General features: G+C 37.3%; 1 protein-coding gene across 2 annotated transcripts in view; it reads left to right on the plus strand.

Annotated features, from left to right (window-relative positions):
• The window catches only part of fibcd1b (fibrinogen C domain containing 1b), a 112,450-nt gene that overhangs the window by 69,174 nt on the left and 20,254 nt on the right, over positions 1–23,022 (plus strand). For both annotated transcript variants that reach the window (XM_087792141.1, XM_087792142.1), the window contains one exon: positions 7,960–8,056. In XM_087792141.1, the coding sequence (XP_087648267.1) occupies positions 7,960–8,056 (97 nt within the window). The remainder of the gene's footprint in view (positions 1–7,959; positions 8,057–23,022) is intronic.

The following is a 23,022-nucleotide window of genomic DNA, read 5'->3' on the forward strand; positions in this document are numbered from 1 at the left end:
TTTCAGTGGAACTGATGTCTGACTAGAGGGCTAATCTGAAATACAGGGTTGAAGTTTTGCTTTGAATTCAAAAGTCTGTCAAACAGGGATTATAATACCCAGGACCGGACTTCTGTGTTGAAATGGACCACAGTTTAGTTCTCTTCCTTCATCCCCATCAGGTCAAATGATATAATTTGTTTCTTTGATTATTATAGATATGACTATGACTTGTTATTTTAACTTAAATTTCTTTTTTTTTTTTACTTAATTCCTACAATATCATTTTCATTTAGCAGTTTAAATTGTATTATAACAAATTTCAATTGTATGAATAATGTTAATGTAAAGATTCCCTCCTCTGGTTGATGCCTTCATAAACTGGAGAAGCTGTCACCAATTATCTTCAGTTAGTTTGAACAGAGAGGCGCCACTGAGCGACATCTGCTGCCAAAGCAGCGAACATACAAACATTGTGAGCTCGCAGCGGCGCACTCCGTCGGCTAACTAGTTATTGGCACCTTTCCCACTTTCCACCGCAGATTGCAAATCTCTCCAAATCAGCTTTGATATGCTCGCTTCACTTCCTCGCCGGTCTGTCCAATCGGTGCGTCCGTCTGTCCCCGCCATGCTAGCGGGACCTGACATTAAGCTGGCCAGAGGTTTAAGGTTTAAGACTTCATCTATCGCAGAGATTACAGGCGGCATCGTGTGATTGGGGTGGCGTGGAGGCCTCTGGCCAGCTTTGTCTCAGACGGTCATTAAAAAGAGTGATTATTCACACCATACCGCCTTTGTGAGTGATGACGTGTGAGGATACACAGTGGAGGGTGTGAGATACTTCAGTGGCCTCTTGATGACTGACCTGCTGACCTGTTAACCTGCTTTTCAAAATGTTAGTCAAACACTAAGTCATCTGCTGAGTTCTTTGCTTCTGTTTACTTAGAGTTGGATAAAGTCCATATATACAGATACTTCAAAATGGGACTCAGCAAACAAAGAGTACCTTAGACTAGTTAGGTTGTTTGTTAACCAGACTTAACTTCAGATTACGACACTTGAATCAATCATCGTGTGACGTTCTCATTAAGGATTAGAAAGACATAGTTATTCACACATTCTCACCTTTGTTGCAACTGCAACCGGTCATTCACACTTCTTTGTAGTCTTGTGTTCCCGACATGTGTTGGGATGAGGAAAAAGTGCTGACACAAGAGTTCTGTCGTCTCGCACATTTCTCGATCGGGGACACGGTAAGACTTCCGACTGTCAGGACTTGCTTTACGGAGGCTTGCTGACACTCTGACAAAACATGTTACAGCAGCAGCTCACTCGCTCAGAAGTACTTTCTTTTATCTTCATGGCCTGTCTGCAGTCTGGCTTGATTGTGTTACGCTGCAGTTTCTCTGAAGACACTGCGGTGTGTTAGTCGTCAAATTGCCCGGCAAAGACACCAGTTCTAATGAATGTTCAAAAATATATATTTTATGTATCATGAGTAATAGAATAGTCGTTTTCCTCTGTCAAGAAAAAATTCAGCTTCACTTGTATGAGTTTAATCAGGGTTTTCCATACTTTTTCCCAAGATGCTTGAGGTGGATCTGACGAAGAATGAGATGTACGTCCTTACATCTCAATCATCCCCTTCTTCCATGTTCTTCTTTCACTGTCTCTCCTATATCTCCCTTATACAATGTTCCCAAGGAATTAATGAAGTTATATCTAATCTACATTACTTCCTCTTGCGTTGCTGAACTTCTCCACGTGAGATGTCCTTCTAAAATACTTGTTTCTGATTCTAAAAACAATGACAAATATGTTATCTTTATTTCTGCCGTTTCTAGATCCAAGCATTTTTCTTGTCAAAGCTGCCCAGATTGTTTTTTACATACTCTGTGTGTCTCCTGTTTCCCACTAGTTGTAGAAGACGCACCATTAAAACCATGCAACTTAAAATTCCCTTCCATCAAACAACATGACCTAAAGCACCACGGCGTCAACCAACCCGACCAACTGTAACACAACGTTATGTATTGCAATGTAAGGAAATATATTATATCAAAATGCAATATATTCAACACAACGTAACTTCGAATAATTGCTTATACACTTAAGAACCAACTTGCTGATGTTTTTTGTAAAGCGAGGAAAAAATAGACCATCAAATATTTGAACTCCAGCTGTGGTTTTGACTCTTCAAACCAAATGTTGAGCAGCTTCAATCAAGACCAAATCACACATAAGAGTAGCGCTCTGGAAGGTTCAGAGAAATCACACGTTAACAAAATAGCGGTGTTAAAATTGACCCATTATCCTTATTTTAGTCGGGACAACATAGCGAGCCACTTCGAATGCCTGTCAGGAAGAACATGAACACCGCAGACTTTGTTTTGCTTCAGTGGGAGATGCCGTCTGCTCTCTGAGAGTTGTATTAATAATGTATACTGCCACATTAATATTGCATTATTGTATTAAGTAAATAATACATTGAATATTTATGATGTACGTGACTACCTCTATCTTCGAGTTTGAATTATGGAGTAGAAGGATTTTATTGTTAAACGGGAACTTTCCTGATATTGTCACTCAAGTTGATATTTTCTAAATAAATATGGAGAAAACAATGACTAACATTCATGACATTGTATGTAAAGACTTTCTTAAGTACAGTTTGTACATCCATCCTATAAAACAGGGATTCCAGGAAATATTGCTTAAACGACTTGTCATTTCTAAATGTGCACTTTATTATGAGTCTTATAAATTCACGATAATCCTGTGCAAAGTTTGAATGTTCTTTCTCAACTTGCGTGGATAGATTTCCTTCAAAGGCGAGTCAGTAACTGATGACTCCGGCCTCTAGCTCCTCACGACACCACAGTGCAAATGATAGAAATGATTGTCCATGAATGGGAAGACATCGATACCTTCAGCACCAAGTTGGTCGTTGAGTAAACCTTTTTTTGAGGCTCTCATTTGGTACTAAAGTTTTATCATGTTTCTATTTATGGTCCGATGGTTTTTAAAGAAAGACTCAAGTGGATACGTGAATTGTAGACAAGGTAACACAGCAAGGTTTGGAGTGTTCCACCTATGATGAAACCAAATGTAGGGAATAGAAATACAGCAATTATGTCCTGACAATCTATTGGAGAAAAGGTTCAGAAGCATTACAAATGGAATTTTATGTCATTAGAAATGTTAAAATGTGCTGTAGGTGTCTTACCCATATTAAGAGGTTACCTTGTCAATATTGTTTAACATTATTGTTTAACATTATTGTATCTCACAACATAGTTATAACTATTAAATACTATTAATTAGAAAATTAAGTTACATTTTACATATTTACAATATCAAAATTTTCCTTTTGAACGTTTTATTTTTATTTTATTGCTCTGCCACTGAACCAAACTGATAATTCAAGTGTTTTGTTTTTTTTGTTTTTTTTTGCTGAGAGGCCAGCTCAAATCCAGACACAGGTGCAGGAGAATCTGAACTGTGTTGTTGGCACTACTGGAGGCTAGATTGGATAAAGCTTCTGTAATTCATGATGAGCATTATAAACCCTATCAGTGGCCTTCAGGATTGTCTAGAAAAAGTTTTTTTGTTTACATGTTTCAGGCAAATATTTCAATCATCTGTGGACTCTAGGCACTTGACTGGACTTTATTGAGTAATTGTAATAAGGTGTGTGTTCTGTTTGTAAGACTGATGTGCAAGAGTGTGTATAATATACTGACATGTATTCTCCCAATTGGATTTTTCATAAGAGTTATGGACAAAATCTCTCCCACCATCTGCTCTCTCACCACAAAAAGGCTTCTGCTCACAGTCTTCATCACTCATAACTTTGCAGATGTATTCTTTCATTATCTGCTCTAATTCAGAGACTAGGAGCGGACTGCAGCTTTTAAAAGCTATCTTTAATTTCATTTCACCCTTTTATTTCTGAGTGACCTGACCGGGGAGCAGACTCTTTGTTAATGTGGCTCGTGGCTGATTCAGAGTCAGGATGTTGTGGATGTTGAAGGTCGAGGTCAGAGCAGACATGAGGCCGCGTTGCATCATCAATGTTGTTTGCTTTAATGTAAGCAGATCATGGTGACAGAAACAACCAATAAGGCAGCGATGATTGCATCTGATTATAAAAAAACACTTAGTTTATGCATCATACTTGATGTGTTTGAGTGGTTTTATATGTTTTTATGTTTATGTTATGGAATCTAACTTCTAGGTTTTTTCTATAACATAAAATCATTTAAATTTGACGTTGTAATCAGGTTATATGAACAGTACAGCATTTCGGTGCAATTTAATTTCACCAACTTAACTTTTGACATTCAACATGTTTTTAAATCATATATCATATCAAATCAGTCATATCTGAATTCACAGCAAATACTGTCTCTCCACACAAGCACTATTAAGTATACATAATTTTGTTTCAAAGTAAAAAATAATCAAAGAAAAAAAAAAAAGTATCCTTTCCTTCTCCATTTCTCTGTCCCCTTTAAAAAAAATTGTTATATATTCAATGTCTTGCCTAGGGGCCATTCACACTCCTAATATGATTCAATTTTACCCAACGTTTCTATTTTTGTGGCTTCCAACCCGTCCAAAACCATGAAAACATTTTGGGTAAAAAAAAGATAATTGAAGGGAAAGAGAGAAGCCATGAGTCCACAAACATAAAACACACTGTTGAGCTCATAATTAGTTGCCATCTACCGACAAAAATGCTGATGCTATTTGTTAAAGGTGAAACATTAAAATGGCTACATGCTGAAATGAAAAGAAGAAAATTACTTTGGCAATAAAAGAAACAAACGGATCACTTGATGTCCTGAAAGTGACACAGCAAACCAGTTGTTTAACCAGTGTCTTCCTCACATGCTAGCAACACCACACACACACACATACACACTCAAAGATCCTGACCTCAGGAGTCAACTTGCAATTAAATCTGAGAGGCCCCCTCCAGTCTTCCCTTAGTGTGGGACATCGAGGACGGCATGGCCAGCAGAGCTCCAGCGTTAACTCTAATCTGAACTGAACTGCTTGGCGCTTGACCTGCTGTTGTAAAGTTACAGTCGTGTGACCACTAGCCACTTTCTTACGGTGATTCACAGTAGCAGGTTGACGCTGGCTTCTCTCCGGAGACCCCCATTTCTTGTCAGGAAACAGTCGTGCGATTTCAGCTCTAATGAAAGAGGCTGGCTGTGACAGAGAAATTGCCTCTGAGGGTCTCGACTGACCTTTTGCAATAACATGACAACTTGAATTCAAAGAGGATTCAACATGAGGCTTCGGCCCAATGTTGTGATTTGTTCGTCACATTTTTGTGTTGGTTTACAAAGTCAAGGCTTAATACTAAGTACAGAACATTTATTTGCCTTATTTATTTAAATGATGTGCTACTACAGAGCAAATTGTGGCCACGACTTGTAATTGTTTGCTCACCCAGCTTGTTTGTTTGCTCACCCAGCTAAACTTACCGAGAGCACCTTCACTGAATTCAATTATTTAAATGATGTGTGATCACAAATTACTATTTTTTTGAAAGCTTAGTTTGAAAGAAGTGAGGGATGGCAGATGAGAGTTAAGGTGGAGAAGACTGGGTGAGTAGTGCCGGTGTGGAATTAACTTGAAGCTTGGTGAACAAGGCAAGAAGGGCAGGCAGTGAAGCAATCACAAGTGAAAGTCATGTTTGTGAGGCTGTGGACCGGTGACATCATTTTTTAGAAGTTGTTTTATTTTAGCTCATTACGTCATTACACAGCTATGTGGAAAGAGCGACAGTTTGTATATGTTGGTAATCAATCCTTACGCTCATGATTATCATAAAGATAAAAGCATTTGGAATGTGTAGAACGTACTAAGACGTTTCCACTCATCCAAGAAGCTTCTTAACTTTGGCCTTCAACTTTGGTTCCAACATTTCGTCAACCAACAGGACATAAAAGAACAACATTTATTTCACCATGGAGTCATACAAGAGAGACTATAATCTTGTCCTCAACCAGCATCCTGACTCGCCTCTACAGCTCCTAACTTTCTACTGTATATGAAGATGAAAATGGATCAATAGTAACCTCAATGAGTTCTCCACTGTCCATCTTCTGAGATAGGTCAGATACTTGCTCATTAGTACAAAGGAGAAGCACTGAGAAGAGACAGTTGAGGTGGGAACTTTATGCTCTACCCCTCCTCACTTTCTTCAGTTTTGTACGATCTTAATAATAATAATAATGTCTATTTGTATAGCGCCTTTCTAGACCAGAGTCAAAAAAAAAAAAGCGCTTTGACAGTTATGCATTCACACACACATACACATGGCTCTGCCATCAGGGTATAGTGTCTTGCTCAGGGACACAATGCCACAAACTCGTCTGTAGCTGGGATTGAACCTGCAACCTCTCAGACCGCAAGCAACCACCCTACCATCTGAGCTGTGACGACCCCAAATTTCATAATATTAAATTTTCCTAAGCCTTGTGTTGCCTCTGAGTCAAGGTGAACGGCCTTCCTGACTTCCAGAAATACATATGCAGTGGCAGAGGTCTTGACCATAAGATAACACAAGGGATACCACAAACTTTTTTTTTTTCGGGCCTTTGGGTCGTCTTGAACCTGAGATAACACCATGATTAATGCTGTGTAATAATAATTAATTAAAACTTGAATCTGGTATAGTAACATCTTTTTATTTTCAGGAATGATAGTGAATTGAAGAGGTTGGTGACTCAGCTTTTTTAAAGTTGAAGTCTGACATTGAGACAAGTCTCGAATCAGAGTCAACGTGTCACTTCACCAGTTAAGCTAAACCTTCCAGCAGAGAAGAGGTACTAAATGATGGGTCTTCTTCTGTACGCGACCACAGAGTATCTCCCACCATCAGGCATGAGAGCCACGGTACCATGTTTCTAATATCGTAACAGAGTTTCGAGGGCCCTCCACGTGCTGAGTTTCCACCCCTCTCCAGAGATAAATCCCCAGATGCTGCTGATGAATCATAATGACGAGTTGATGGCGAGGATGATCACGGGGAAGACACTTGAGGATGAGGACGGTTACGATAAATTTCCAGCAGGGTGTTTGTTTGTCTGTCTGAGTCTGGACAGCAAATACGGCAGTCTGGGACATCTGGTATTGCGTGCAGAATTAGGAGATGGATGCTGAACAAACTGTCTCCAGGAATTGTGTTGTCTTGTCAACAAGACAACAACTTTTCCATCTGTATCTGTTTCCTCATTCAATTTATATCCAGTCGGAGCCCTTCATTGGCTGTTTGAAGGATTTATCCTGCTGATTCAAACTTTTTCTGTAATACGTGCACAGAAAAAGCTGGGTGCTTAACAACCTGATACTTTTTCACCTTTTCTGGATTTAATTTTTGTTGCCAAGTAATTTTTTTTTCATAATTTTTCACATGGCCGCTCATAGATAATAATCTATTTGCAAATAGTTTTAAAGATTTTTGTGTGGATTTAAAGCATTAATAGGAGCCAAATCATTTCACAGTCCAATTGAAATTGATGTTTTATTCTAAGGGAAATTAGCTGTTGAGTGGTAAATCAGCTAAAATGCAAATGTGGCTACTTTTGGACCATAGAGTGACTTTATTCATTGGTGGATTGGTAAAAAGTGGAGCTGAAGCATTAAAAATGAACATTTAATACATTTTCCACAAATAACACATGACTCAGATAAACCCAGCATCCAGTAACATCAATAGTAAATAACCAAATACATGAAGTATGTAGTGAGTATTTTGTTCATTGTAATAGAAAACAATTAGTGAGAATCAGAAATGATAAGCATTATCCTTTCTGCTCATTTTCAACCTCTAAAAACATCTTGTATAAGAAGCTAAAAAAATGTTTGATTACAGTTGAAAACTATACAATTGGGTATTATGTGAAATGAATGATTATACAAAATCTTACACTGTCTCTCCGGCTTTTTTGGTATGTTTAGGTGATTCAGCGCAGAGAGGACGGCTCGGTCAACTTCTTCAGAGGCTGGGAGTCTTATCGCGAGGGATTCGGGAAGATAACTGGAGAACACTGGCTGGGTAAGTTGTTGTGATACATCATATAGACTGGATGAGAACCAAGGGAGCAACATGGAGCCTTGCAAAGTAGGTTTTACATCAACAGTTGACACAAGTTAACTTTTTGTAATCTTAACTTTAAGAATGTATGGCCAAAACTAACATATTTAAAAAAACAAAACATGGATAGACATGACAAATATTTCTTGAAAACTTTTAATTTGTATGAGTTGCATTTTGACTATACTAACTTCAATTTAAATCAATACTTAATCATGAGCTCTCGCTAACCAGGTCTACTTAACTTAGAAAGTTCCCCCTCAATTTACACTTGCTAATGTAAACTTTTTTCTAATATTTTATTCTTTCTTAATCTTTCATTATAATTTGTGTACACACCCTGGTCATAAAACCTCTCAACAACATATTTATTATGGGAATAACAAAAAGTGCACTCTGCTGCAATTTCTGCTGCTCCATTAATGGCTTTCAGCTCTGTTTCTGTTTTGATGAAAATTGCTGCCATGCCTTTCCACATTATTTTCACCTTGAAATGAGTCGGCAGTGTGTTGTAATGTTCTAGGAGTTCTGGCAGTCACTTCACAATAACAAGGTCCCTGGTTTAAGTCTCACTCGGGGGCCTTACTGCACCACATTAGCGTTGCTCACGCCTTCATGTCAATCAAGTGCCTTTCATTAATCTTCCCGCCAGACATTTCCAATATGTCGCTGTTTCCCTCTCACCCCTGGAGTGTGCTTGCTAAATTTGGTCGTTTTGTCTTCCACCACGAAGACAAATTTGCCAAAATAGCAACTTCTGACACGTATGCTATCAATGCTTTTGTGTTGTACTATTTAAGTCTTTATTTATTAGTCTTTATTTAGTTTACTCACTCTGTAAGCAAGTAAGTAAGTACACTGTGACGATACTATCACTGGACTCACACCAGATCTGGTTGAGGTACAATGTGGATTATATGAACATTTCCAGGAGGAGTTCTAAACCCAAGACCCCTGAACCCACGTTTACAGTTTGTTCATTTTATTGTTTATATTTATCTCAGAATTGCTGCATTGAAAAATAATGCAAAAGTATAAGAGCACTCACATGGAAAGCAGATGCCCAAGAGACATTAAGCATTGTGTTGTTAAAGTGAATCAGTGATCATCCAGACCATTTACAAAATAAAACACTGTTGAACAGATGTTAAATTAATTTTAAAAGAACATTGACATTATACTTACTTCTTAACCGGCACACCTGCACCAACATATCCCTCCAACATGTCCCTTGCCTCACTTAAATGACACCAGGATAAGAGTTTAATTTCGGAAGACTAGAGATGCCAATTCAGTTTGACACCAGAGCTGGAGAGGTAATGAAAGGGTACTCGCCAGTGTCCAATGGGATGTCGCACATTTGGGTCGATGCGATCGGAACATTTTAATGATTTCATTCACGTACTACGAAACACCAAATTATCTTTTTAAGTTGACAGCATCCTGGTCCAATTAAATATTTCACTGCTCTGACTAAATTGGTGGATCTTCTACTTTCTAAATATTAGACGTTCCAAAAGATGGTTCTTCACAAACATTGTTTTCCAGGACCTAGTTAGACCAATATCAAAGCGAAGCAGCAAAAACCCTTCAGACCTGAAAGGTAGTTATCTCAGGGTTGTTTCTGTTGGTACACGTACATATCATTCTTTAAATTGACACGTTTCTTCATTTGTGTGAGGTTCGTTGATTTCAGTGACATAAGAAGACATCTAAGAATGTACGTCAATATTTGATCTATCGAATTGTTTCACAGCATCACTCAGGCCAATGACTAAACTCGAGCAAAAGATGGTTTTCTCTTCCTCTCCACTTCAACTTCTCACAAAGACGCCATCCCTCTAATTTCACAAGAAAAAGGTTGCCAACTAAATAATGAATTAGACTGTGAAATTATTAACTTTCCAAGCCAATTGCTCATTTTCTCCCCGCATCTCAAGAGATGTGCGATAATATTCCGTTCAAAGGGGGATTCTCTGGTGCTGCTGCTTGTTGGAGCAAAGCGGATATATATCATTAGGTTTTTGGCATGAGGAGTTTATTCCCTATTGTCACAGCAAATTTCATTGATTTAAAGAGCAATTGTAGCAAAGCAGAGGATCTTTAAAGATGGACGAAGAAAGACAGAGACCTTACACAGAACCAGACTCGAACAGTCTTCTGTTCCAAAGAAGAAGCAACAAAGATGCACCTTTAGCAAAAAAGAATAGTTCATAATCTGAGAACATCATTAATCAGGGGATTTAATAGTTATCTTAGATAAGAAAAAAGAAAATAAGAAAAACTCATTTACTGCTCTCCTTAACTATTTTTGCACCACAGACAGCAACCAAGGGGTTTTTACTTTGTTTTACTTGTTTGATTTCCTTTCTTTTTTTCTCTTTTCATCTAATCTAATAATTCAATTTATATAGCGTTTCTACGTTTTTCCAGGAAAACATTGTAGATCACATTTATGTTTATTATTTCTCAACAAGCCAATATTATCTTAGCGGGGATCGTACTTAAATCTACAGTATGCTTCATAAACATGCCCGACGAATGTATATACGTAGTAATTCTCTAAATGTTCTCAACACAGATCGGGGCTAGTGGAGCATGAAGGAATCTAATTTAGGCAGCGACTCACGGTGCAGTCACAGCACGGTCAAGGTCTCTGTGGAGCCGTGTGACAACTGAGACACTCTCCATTAGAGCTCTATATTGAAGAGCACATTTGCATGCATAAACACTTGACACTGTAGAAAGCGACGCTGCGTGGGGAGACTGTGAAAACTGTTCGACTTCACACCAGGAAGCTAAGTATAGATATTAGCTAAACTTGTGCATGATGGTGTGCGATCGTTAGCACTGAATGTCAGGTAGACATCAGATTGAGATGGTATTTAATATCGGCATCCGAGCCCCATTTAAATAACACTTGTCACTCATTAAATCAGTTTTAAACTCATATACACCATCCTAAACGTCCCCTGTTTCAATTTAAATGTCAAAATGTTGTTGTTGTAATTATTTGACTCTTGCTGTGAAATAGTGTTACTTATCTTTTAAGGATTTGATGGAATTTTAAAGGGCAACTAACGTGAAAACTCAACTCTCCTGACTCACTCAAGTGTTTTAAATGTTCAAGTCTCCAAGATGCAGTAAGTCCCTCATCATGATGATGTTCTGAAGTTATTACTTTATACATTTCTGTCCCTGTCCGAAATCCCGGCCAACGAGAGGTTACGAGAGCAGAGTTCATTATGTTGTAATTATGGCTTCACTCCTTCTCAAGCCAGCTATAATCACACCCTGTTTTGTTTATACAATGATTTCCATGGAGGTGGAGACTTCCGGGATTGATGACACTGCTTGACACACCTCCAGGCTTGACCAATCACAGCAGATTGGGTGTGGTTATGGTAAACAAGATTTTAGCCCCAAGCATACGTTCAGAAACATCCAGAGCTCAATTAAGGAATTGTCCATTAAAAAAATAATAATGACAATATTAATCATAAAAATAATAAGTTACTAGTGTAGTTGTTCGAGTGAGTGAATATTGTCTTGATATCTGTCCAGGGTGTCCCCCACATCCATGTGACCTCATTTAGTCACCAAGTGGAAGACGTTGAATTAATATTTTATGTTTTCAAATGAAAAGATGAATTCTTTTTCCACATTAATTTATCAGCACGTGTGTTCAAACATTAAAACAAAGTCAGCGTTAATATTCCATCCATCACACACGACAAGCCGGCAAGGAATCGATCCACTCTGCTTGGCATTTGTACAGCCAGCATAACAATAAGCCCTCGTCGTCGCTGGTTTGCCGACTGTGAACATCCACCACCAAACTGTCTGACATCAGTTTGATCTCCGTGTGTTCTTAGGAATCCTCTGTGAGCACCGCTGGCAGAGTTTATGAGCATTAATGGAGATCCAGGTCTACGTGCTGACCTTAGGCCATTACGGAGCGCAGCCCATAATAGAAAAATGGTACGAGTGCGAGCCTGGACTCCCAGTGGTGCGCTGGAACAACACGGCAGGAATATGGAAAGTCCAGGATTCGGCAGATTGAATTTGAATGAACCAGCGGGCCACTTTAAACATTTCAGAGCAGCCGTGCACGTTCAGCTTGTGCTGTTGTCTCGTCACCTCCATCATCGATCACCCTCAGGGTAAAAAAAAAGCCTCAGAAATGAATTCTCAGCAGGAACCTCCTGCGTGTCTCGCTCATATCAAACGCCGGTGCCCCGTTGTAACAAGTCATTATTCAAATTTTGCTGCAGAACAATTCATTAGGTCTTTTGCACGTTTAATGGTAAGATCATACATTTCTAAATCAGATTAATTGTTAAAGAGAGAATATATTAATGCCAGAAACAGCTAATTTAGTGCTTTTTTACAGAAGCAGTCAAGGCCATGTTTAATATTTCAAGGCTTATTTAAATCAACGCATCATTGCTCTTGGAATATACATGGAGGATATATTTTCATGGATATCCAATCTTTGCTGCTTCCTTTTTTAGAGTCGACCCTTCCTGTTGGATTATTGTGATGTCTTTCAGCTATCATGCTGAATATATTGACATTATTCCATTTTGAATATGATCACATACAGTGTCAGTCGGTGTCAAGGTAGGAGGTTGTGCCTTAATGATCTTCTGCCTGAGGGTAGCAGTTTGAATCCTGCCTGCTTCACTCCGAGACATGCAGAGCTGGGGGAATGACATAGAGTTGCCAGTCACCATCTCTAGTTTATTAGAGTCTACCCAGTTGCAGCCAAATACCATGCAGTGATGGAGGAGATACCTCATTATATATGGCTGTTAATTTTTAAACTTTAAATCCTTTAATTCATAATTCATAATAATAATTTATTATTATAATTACTACAACTAAAAAATAACAAGAATAAGAAAAATAATCACACATATATTGTTGAGTATCAATAATCAGAAGCAGACACTTTCAATATCAGTGTTGCAAACACAACATATCAGTAAAAATATTATATTTTGGTCCTAATTTTATTTTGTGTACCACATTTTCCTTCCTAAATTATATATTATATATATATATATACATATATATATATATATATATATATATATATTATAGTTTAGGTAATGTGTTTTATTGTTTTTTCAAGGTCTGGATTTTATTTTCATCCTTTTCACCTTAGTATACTTGTTTTTACATAAAATGAATACATTTTCTCAAATTGTAATATTTTTACATTTTCCTCCACCATTTAACAAAATAAAATAATTCTTCCTTTGTTAACATTTTTATCCACCTAACTTACTTATTTAATTATTTTAATATAAAATGTGTATCACCTCTTTATTTATTCTCATAATATTGAAAGTACTTTCCTTTTTCTACTTGCCACATACTTTAACCTTCCCTGTGGTGTTTTTGGAATCTTTTCCACCAAATATTGCAGTGTCCTTGCTCCACAGGATGCCACAAGGGAAAATAAATTGCATTTCCCAGAAAAAAAAGGCAAAAAACAAACAACTTTTTGATTTTCTTGAGGTATGTTCACCTCGGACGCTGCCCTGTGGAGCGAGGTGAGTATCAGTAATGGTGCGTCAGGGAAATTAGTGGAGGCAGGCCTGCTGCAAGGTTGGACTATTGATGTCACAGTGTGGCTGAACATCTGCTCCCCTCATCTTTGAAGCTTTTTTAGGGTAACAGATGAGCTATTTTATTCCTGTGGAGCTTTTTCCCACTTTCATTCTTGCTGGTTTTTACATCTTCCTATCAAACCAGCATGAGGTTGCTGACTGTGGATGAGTGGATAAATAGTGTGGGTTTCCTCTCATTGATTTGACGGTTGGGATTAATTATGCATACATTTTTACACCATGAACAGCTTTAACGCTTCCAAATTTAGATGCTAGTGCGACATTACCTGTTTTTGCAGAACAAACCAGGTGAGGATTCAGAAAGGCACCAAACTATAATCTTCTCCTTTTCAACACTTTCTAAAAATGTAATTTAATGAATAACTTGTCCTCTCCTATTGGAGAGAGACACACTCTGGTGATCAGATAACCTTAGTGACGGTTATTATAAAAGACTTAATATTTTCAAATAATTTTAATTGTTTTCAATGGATCTATTTGATTTTTTATAAACCTAAACTATTTGTCTGTAGCACCTGCTTTAAAGTGTTAATATGGTGAAATGATTGTGAACTATTTGTGTACGGGGGCCAACACCAAATAAACGTGCCAAGGAAATCTCGGTAAAAATGTTTGAGAACCACTGTTGGAGACTCACTGGTCATCGACAATATTTAGATGAAAAGGTTCTTTCTAAGTTGTGTTACCTCTAGAATCTGATGTAAAATATAAGAGGTACACTCCACTTCTTATTTCTCCGAAAAATCTCTGTGACAGAAAACATGTTCTATTTTAAGAATGTTTAAACGTTGGGAATTTGGCTCAGCCTCACAAAGGAAGGAAGCCAAAGCGGCTGCTTCTTTGGCAGAGAGCGACAGAATTAAAAGAAGTGAGTCTTAAGTCAACGTTTGTGCTGCCTCATGGGTTCAAGGACGATGCTGACTTGACAGAAGTTGTTGAAATATTTAAAAGAATAAAGCACCTCGTCAATATTTGGACCCAGCTCACTTCATTATATCCGTTTGTTTACCCGCCACTCCTGTCGTTCCTCTCGCAGCAAGGGGACAGAATACAAACAAGTTGTTTACATCCTTGAGTGAACTTCTCCAAGTTGGCTGACCCCTAAAATGTGTAACTAACACTCAGAGATTTGAATATATTCAGTTTCTAAACTGCATAATTTTCTCCTTAAGGTCCAAAATCGATTGATGGAATATGCTTTTAGTCCGTTCACTGGGATGCTGCTGAACCAGCAGCTTTCACTCGTCTACTGTGAAAATTCAAACTCTGTGCTTCAGTTCAGATGCTTAAATACAAACATCGACCTGTCGTCAAGGTGGTTCGCTCTACCTATTTTTGGTGTCATTTAGATCATATTTAAATGAACCAGAGTCCGAGATTTTTCTCCCTGCGATTAGAGAAAACCGATGAAAACATGAAGTTAGACTGTATTAACAGTTTTTCGTTCATTTAAACATTTCTGACATGGACCAAGTACTTAAATTTAAGTGTAGACGAGCTCCGTTGTAAATGTTTTTATTTCACAGTTATTTACCCGAATAACAGAGACGATCAGGGGCTTATTTGAAACATCTTAAAATGGAGTTTAACGAGATTAAAACTGTAAATCAGTAACTTAAAGTGCTGAGTATTGATGATGTTGTGAAAAGGTTCTGATCGTCTGAGCTTCATATGAATGTGTGGCACAGCTGCGCAACACACACGCAAATTATTTTTACATTTATAAAATAAAAGCGTTTTAATTACAAATTAAAAATTAACAAATCATGTGACTCTGCATTTATATAAGTGTGTTTTTTCAATGAGATCGCCACAATCACGTGATCACATGAGGAAAACTTTAGCTGCTTTCTTTCTGCAGCTTCATTTTGATCAATTTTGATTCACAAGAACATCTGTGACTGTAAGAGAAATACCTCAAGCGATCCAACGCTGATCATTTCATTATATTATAAAAACAAGCTCATAATTCCTTTACTTTTTTTCTGAAAAGCATGAAATAGCGGATTCAAATATTCAGTATAAAACGATCGATGTTGTCTTAATAAATAAAGATGAACCATTTGGTGAATGAGAACATATTTATATGTTTGTGAATAATTTAATATCCACTCATGTAACTACAAACACTTGTGTGTGTGTGTTAATTTTTGATCAATATTGTTTGTTATGTAACTCTGATGTGAACATCTCAACGTGTCTAGTGAGGCTGACATGCATCTGAGCAGCTGATCCGTACGTACGTGACCTACAAACGTGTCGGGAATTACGAATTTTCCTTATTGATAGATATGGACTTTGACGTGGAAAAGTAGGTCCACGCGTTTTTTGTACTTATGACCCCTTAGTACATTAGGCCTCTGGTCAATTGGTTAAACAACTTCTAACCAAAAAGTTAATAAATATTACTAAAAACGCATGGAGACATCCTCCAAAACCATCTGTTCTGCACTTATTTTCAAACAGACATTCTGGATAATAAACTCCTTTAATGCCACTCAACTTCAACAAAAAGCCCAGCTCCGGGAGAGATGGAGACCATGTAAAGCTGTGTAGGTTAAAGAAGGATTTAAAATTGTAGTTTAAATTCTACTGGAAGCCAATGTAAAGAAGACAGCACAGGAGAAATGTAATCGTGCCTCTTAGTCTTAGTCAGAACACGAGCTGCAGAGTTCTGAATGAGCTAAAGACACGTTTGAGCATCCTGACAGAAGAGAGTAACAGAAGAAGAGCAGCTAGTAGAACCTAAGTTTTGTCTGAGTTCAGTTAAAGGAAGTTTTGGGTAATCCAGGACTTGGTATCTATAATACAGGACCGTAAGGAGAACACTTCTTTAAGTAGCCATGTGGGAATAGGATCTAGGGAAGAGACATGTTGTGGATTTAGAGGAGGAAACAATAGAAGACATTTGTCGAGTTCCTTAGTGTCCAGTAAAGCTGCAACATTTGTAGGAGAGGATATTAAGAGGTCCTGAATAGTTCCTCTGCTCGAATTATGGCTCCATGTCAGCCTGGGTACAGTGTTAAAAAGGTAAACTCAGGTTATACTAATTTTCTGCTATAATTGATGAGTAATAGCTAGATCTGGCTGTCCACTGTGCTACCCTGTATATTTTTAAATGATCCTGCCAGACCTGGTAAAATTCATCCTTTTTTGTTGACTACCATTATTCTCTAGTTGCCGTGAATTCTGCTTTAGCTTGCATGTTCACTGAGTATACCAGGGAACAGAAATTCTTTGGAGTAAATGGTGTATTTAAGTGTCATGTCATGTTCGTCATGGTAACTATGGGTGGAGTTTCCTGACACACTAAGATTGATTGTTTTACTGGTGCCTGAGAGAATTGCTCCCTTCAATTTGACTGACACTTTCAGACAGTGCTTGTGCTCTGTAGTTAGGTTAGGTTAGGTAGAACTTTATTGAAATTGTTTTTAGTGCTGGTCAGGTAACACAAAATTGATGGGATGACAAAACTGAGTTCTGAGGAGAGACAATTATGTTTTTATTCAGGTCTGTATTCTAGAAAAAGATTTAAGGTGTGGTTGAAACAGTGATTAGGTTCATGTATTCATATTGTGAGAAGCAAATTGATTCTTGTATGAAATCTAACATATTAGCCATAGCCAAGCTGCTGTATATCTAATTTGTTTTCACTTGCTCAGTCTGTATTAGTATTCCATAATCATTTTATGACGATTTACAAAATTAGTTTTAAAGACATGGTCGTACATTTCTGCCTTTAGAATTTGTACCTCTCATCAGGATTCTCATGTATATAGGGTTAATTTCAGTTCAGCTGCTAATCTCTCTTATCATATCAGTTTTGTCTCATTATTCTTAACTCCTATGAAGTCAAAGATTTCTCAGATGCTTGCTTATTTCTCTGTATTTTCACTTATTTTTACATATGAGATGGTTCTGGCAACGCCACCTGTTGATACATAACCAAGTCAATTTTTTATCAGAACTGAGGAAGTAGCTGAAATATACACCTTTTATAAGATTTTGAACCAGTGATCCAAAAAGGAGATTAAAAAATATATTTTTATCGGTCCTTTAAGAGTTAAGCCTGAAATAATTATTAATGGCAACCTTAAGTTTGCATCTCAGTGTATTACTTACTAACTTGCTTACTTACTATTACATATGAGGAATATCTACACTTTTTTTCTACCATTTCTTATGAACTAAGCTCAAAGATCCAAGACATTTTAACAAAAGGGATTTGTGTCTCTGCTCGGTCTCAGCCACAGCAGGCCAGAGACGTGCAAAGTAAAGCTTCTATTTTTGCCGCATACATTAAGTTCAGTACAGCTGAAGGGGAGGAAGTACATGGATACCGAAACAGTTCTAAGCCAAAAACAGCAGCTGATATCTCAGAGGCAAACCCAATATCTATAGACCACAGCTAAGGGATATCTGGGAGAGGAAGTCAAACAGAAGAAACAGATCATATGACAATGTGTAAAATGCTTCATGAACACATCAAACTTTTTTTGCATCTATATTGAATTGAATTTCATATTTTATCACGTACATTGATCTTTATTTCAACTTGCAATAATCTAAACTGCATATAAGCACATCCTTACACAATCACTAGGTTACGCCAAAATGCTACTTAAATAAACATCTCTGTTTTTTTATATATGAAGACTGATCATTAAATTCCCAAAATAGTGTTATGGCTATTCATCTATTTAATAAGCCATCTGTGGACAATGCAATAAAATAAGTCTTATTATATTTCTCTTAAAAAAAACAACAGCTGCCAGCCTCCAGGCGGGTGATATTGAAAATAAATCCTTATGGATTGTGTCGGCAATTTCATTTTGTGGTGGTTTTGTTTCATATTTTCAAGACGGTGGGTGGAAAAGCATTCATTCTTACTTAGAGAAAAGAAAATGACCAGAAAAAAAGCAGACAGATATTAGTCAGGGGAGGTTTTTGTTTTCTATGTCACCAACAGATTGTTTGGAAAATAGAAAGCAAGATTATTTACTTATCTCTTCCCTACTGCTGTTTCCTTTATGTCTAATTACTAAGTGAACATCTCTGTGTCTGTAAGCATATGTTTATGTTTTCATCTTTGTTTGCTAACCCGAAAGGCTAATTCAATTTATTCTGTTTTCTATTTTTAATAGTCTGCTTAACGCTTTGATGAAAACTAGGCCTCAAGAATGTTAATTCCCAATTGCTTTTTTTGAAAAGTCCCTTTTAAAACCTCACTTTACTATCTTACATTAAAACCAAGGAGTTGAGTGAGACGGACTCTCAAACCAAACATCTTTATATTTAAAATCATCTTATTCTCGGTTAACTTTATCAAATTTTATTCACTCCAAGTTTTTGAAAGGTACAGACAAATGTACAGACCCATCTATGTTGTTATTATTGTTGTTATTAGGATTTTTTGTAGGCCTTTTTTGGTTTGTTGGAGTAAACAGTTCAAATTTGTGAGTGAAAGTTTATGTAATATTAGGGATCAAATAAAGATGGACTAGCGATGATTTGTTTAGGTAATGTTGCTGTTTTTCTGAGTGGATCTGGGACTTTTACAAGGTTTCCTTCTTTTTTTTTAATGGCCTTTCACTATATTAACGAAAAGTCTTTTCTTATCCAATAAATAATTCACATTACAGTAACATTTATTTCTTTGTGATAGTTCAGATAAAGTCATGAGTACATTTTAATTTACCCATTGAATCGATCCAAAATGTGGTTTGCTTTGGACTGGAAAATAATCATTTATATCAATTTTTCATCTTCTCCCAAACACAAAGTAAACCTTAAAATATGTTTATACATTAACACAAGGGTTCCCAAAATGCATGATGCCAAAGCCCCCATAACACCAATAGCCTCTGGTAAGGGACCCCTTCACAAACAACAAATAAATATGTTTTATTTGTAAAGCATAGGAAAAGATTAACACATGTTTTAACTAATGTTTATTCCCACAAAATATATTGATTTAAACCAAATCAAAGCTGGCTGTCTCTCTGAGGCTGGGTTGGGCTTGGTGGCTCTGGGTTTTCAAACTTGGGCTTAACGTCTGTCAGTGCCATATCCATGTAGACATGCTCTGTGTTTTGTTTTAAGCATTTTTTTTGTCGAAAAGCAGATTCACACAGTTGTTGCAACAGGGAGACAGCATTTCCGGGCTCTGACAGCAAGAGTGGGATACTCCTTACTGCTAATAAAGTCAGTAGTAAGACAAGGGTAGAGAAAAGTAGAAGACACGGGTGGTACTGTCATAAAAAAAAAGTTTCTTAGCTGATTCATTTCTTATTGACTTCAATGTTGAATTGTAACATAGACAGACTGAAATTGTCAGATCTCTCTGTCCTCAAGTGTTTGTTTTGCTCATGTCAGCTCGAGAGTTAAGGTTGGAGTAGATATTCATGCAAAAGTCAGGTTCCAGTTGAAAGGCAGGCTCTGGGATTACTATTATTTAGAGATGTGCATTCGACAGGCTTGACCGTTCCTACCACCCTTCGGGAGTTAAGGGCCTGTTCACTTTGAAAGGGCAGTCTGACAAGAAGAAATTGCTTCACAGAAGTAAAAAATGTTAAATGTGAGAAACTCTCTCCACTATGTTTCTCAGATCAATGAGAAACACGCAGCAGGGGCTCATTCATCTTCGGTCGGAAGCAAAGACACAGTGTCCTCTTCAAATGTGGGGATTGAAACAATAGTGATGATGAAAAGTAGCTGAAAGACAATTTAATTAATGAGATGATTCATCTTCTTTTTGAGGAGATAAAAGTGAACCTTTTTTTATTATTATTTTGGCCATTTTACTTTGATTCTTTAGCTTCGACTGCAGAATAACATTTCTTTTACCACCAGAAACAGATCTTGATCCTATCACATAATATGCCTATAAATAAATGATAAAAGCTAAATTATGAATACCTTAATCCAACTTTGATGAAAATCATCATGGTTGGTCTGGCATTGACAGCACAGAATATATGATTAGTTGAATTTAAAGAGCTCAGAAGAAATGTGTGTCATACAGTGGATATCCTTTACTTTTACTATAAGCCAAAAGATGCTAAGACGAGTGGGCCTTGTCACATGGTGTTCCATCTGAAGCTTGGCGTTGGTTGACACACTGGTTCTAGATGGGTACAACAAATAGACACTGCTTTTCATAATCAGTGTCAAGGTCTGATGGGAAAGAACAAAGATCCACAATACCTGAACTCTCCTCTTCAATTTAGTTTTCTGTCCGTTGAGGTTGAGCAATGAATAGTCTCAAATTTACAGTGTGTTCCTTTTAAGAAATAAATCACAGCAAGAAAATAAAAATAATGGATTAAAACGTAATCATATTCACAAATAATACTCACAACACAGCTGTGCTGCTGTAACAGTATGCAAATACAAAAGCCCAGTGTGAAACGAGATGGGAAAGTGGATTTAAAAAAATTTGCAAAGTAATTTTGCATGTTTACCTGAGGCCACTGCCTGTTTTTTTTCCCTCCTTCTCTTTATCGTTAGTACTCTTAATCTTTTCTTTTTTTTTCTCCCAGCGCCTGTCTGCACACAAACACACATTTATCCTCCACCGCTTGTCCCGGCCACAATGCTGCATCCCGAGGCTTCTGTTCGCATTCGTGTCACGCAGTGGGAAATGTAAAAAGGACTGTATGTACAAAAGAAAGTGCGAATGAAAGAACATCACTATTCCTGTGAGGTTGACTGCCCATTGTGTGTGTATTGCTGCCTCTCGTTTGTCTGTGGACAGGTATTGTGAGTGCTTTAAAGAGGCCAGTTGGGGTCACGTGACCAAAAATAAGTTTCCATGTGACTTGAAAATGTCTGTTAGGTAAGAAACTGAGTTTTGTCAAATTAATTACACTTGGATTTTTGTCTTTTTCAAAGTAAACAAATTGGAGAAAATGGTGTCATGAAGGCAGCAACATAAGTCCAGTAACAAGCTCAGGAAGAGTTCCCCGTTCAAAATTTGTAAGAAAAAGTAACGTGTACGTCCATAGATTGTGTCACTGAAAACTGGTGAGAATGTTCTACAGCACATACATGTGTCGTGGCTCATGAAGAAACAAAAACTGAAGGCCATTGTCGTTAAACAAAGAGTGTATTTGCTGTAAATTGACTGGGTTGATTTGAGTTTAGATATTTAGGAAAAAACAGTCGCAGCCCAATCTCATTCGCTTGACTGCATCAAGATAGAACGGACCCAGAAGGCAAAGCATTTTCCATCTGTCTGCCAATTTTATTTATTCTCTGCTTCCCTCGCTCACCTTTGGTCGTGCACGGTCGAGACACTTCTATTCCAATAGTCTTGACCCTGTTAGAGGTTCTTCTGTGAGAATCTGTGAAACAGCCTAATCATGTACGTATTGTTGCATCTTTTCCCATCTCCAATGAAACAATGCTGACAACAGCAGGGTCAGAGGTCATAGCTTCCACCGCTCACAGGTTAGTGGGGAGAGGTTCTTTGATCGATTGTTCTCTGGGAGATGTATTACTGCAGAAGTGTATGGCTAGCTGATGCTCTAGGCTTATAGTTTGAGGATTCATTTTCATGTTACATAACCAGAGCTGTATCTTGGGGGAAATATGGTGAGACAGAATTGTCCGATGTCAAAGGTCATGTTGATATGCACCGATAGTTTACACAAAATGATGTTCATGGATGACATGAGACGAGAGGAAGATACAGTTAGCCTCAGTATTTAATCTGTTAATCAGTGTCATCACAATGTTAGTTAGTAATATAAGTTTATCAATTATAAGTACCAAGTTACACCAATTAACAATTTTTGTCTCACAGCACTCGTTCTATGAAGGACAATGACAAAAATATAGATAAAATAATGTATAAATTTATAAATACATAACAAAATGTATAAACGAATAAATGTGTGGATAAATATCAATATGTCAAAATAAATAAATTACTTCTGATTAAATACAGAATAATGTATACAAATAATGGTGCTATTTGTATGTATATATACATTTTGTCATTTAAACATGTTGCCTTTTTTTTAATGTATTTATACATTTTGTCTTTTATTAATTAATGTATTTATACATTTTGTCATTTTGACATTTCCTTGTCGGTATGCAAATTAAGTAGGCATGTAGAACATCAGTCTAAAGCAGTGATTGGTTACAGTGATGTCTTCGGATCAACTACCACTGCCTTGACGAGCATCATATGTTAATAGCTTCACTGCTTACTTTGGATAATTCCGGGGAGATGGACCGTGTACACGCTATTGCTAATGATCTATGATTAGCGCTGATATA

This window comes from Callionymus lyra, chromosome 5, assembly GCF_982586985.1.
Source record: "Callionymus lyra chromosome 5, fCalLyr1.hap1.1, whole genome shotgun sequence".
NCBI classification, from domain to species: domain Eukaryota; kingdom Metazoa; phylum Chordata; class Actinopteri; order Syngnathiformes; family Callionymidae; genus Callionymus; species Callionymus lyra.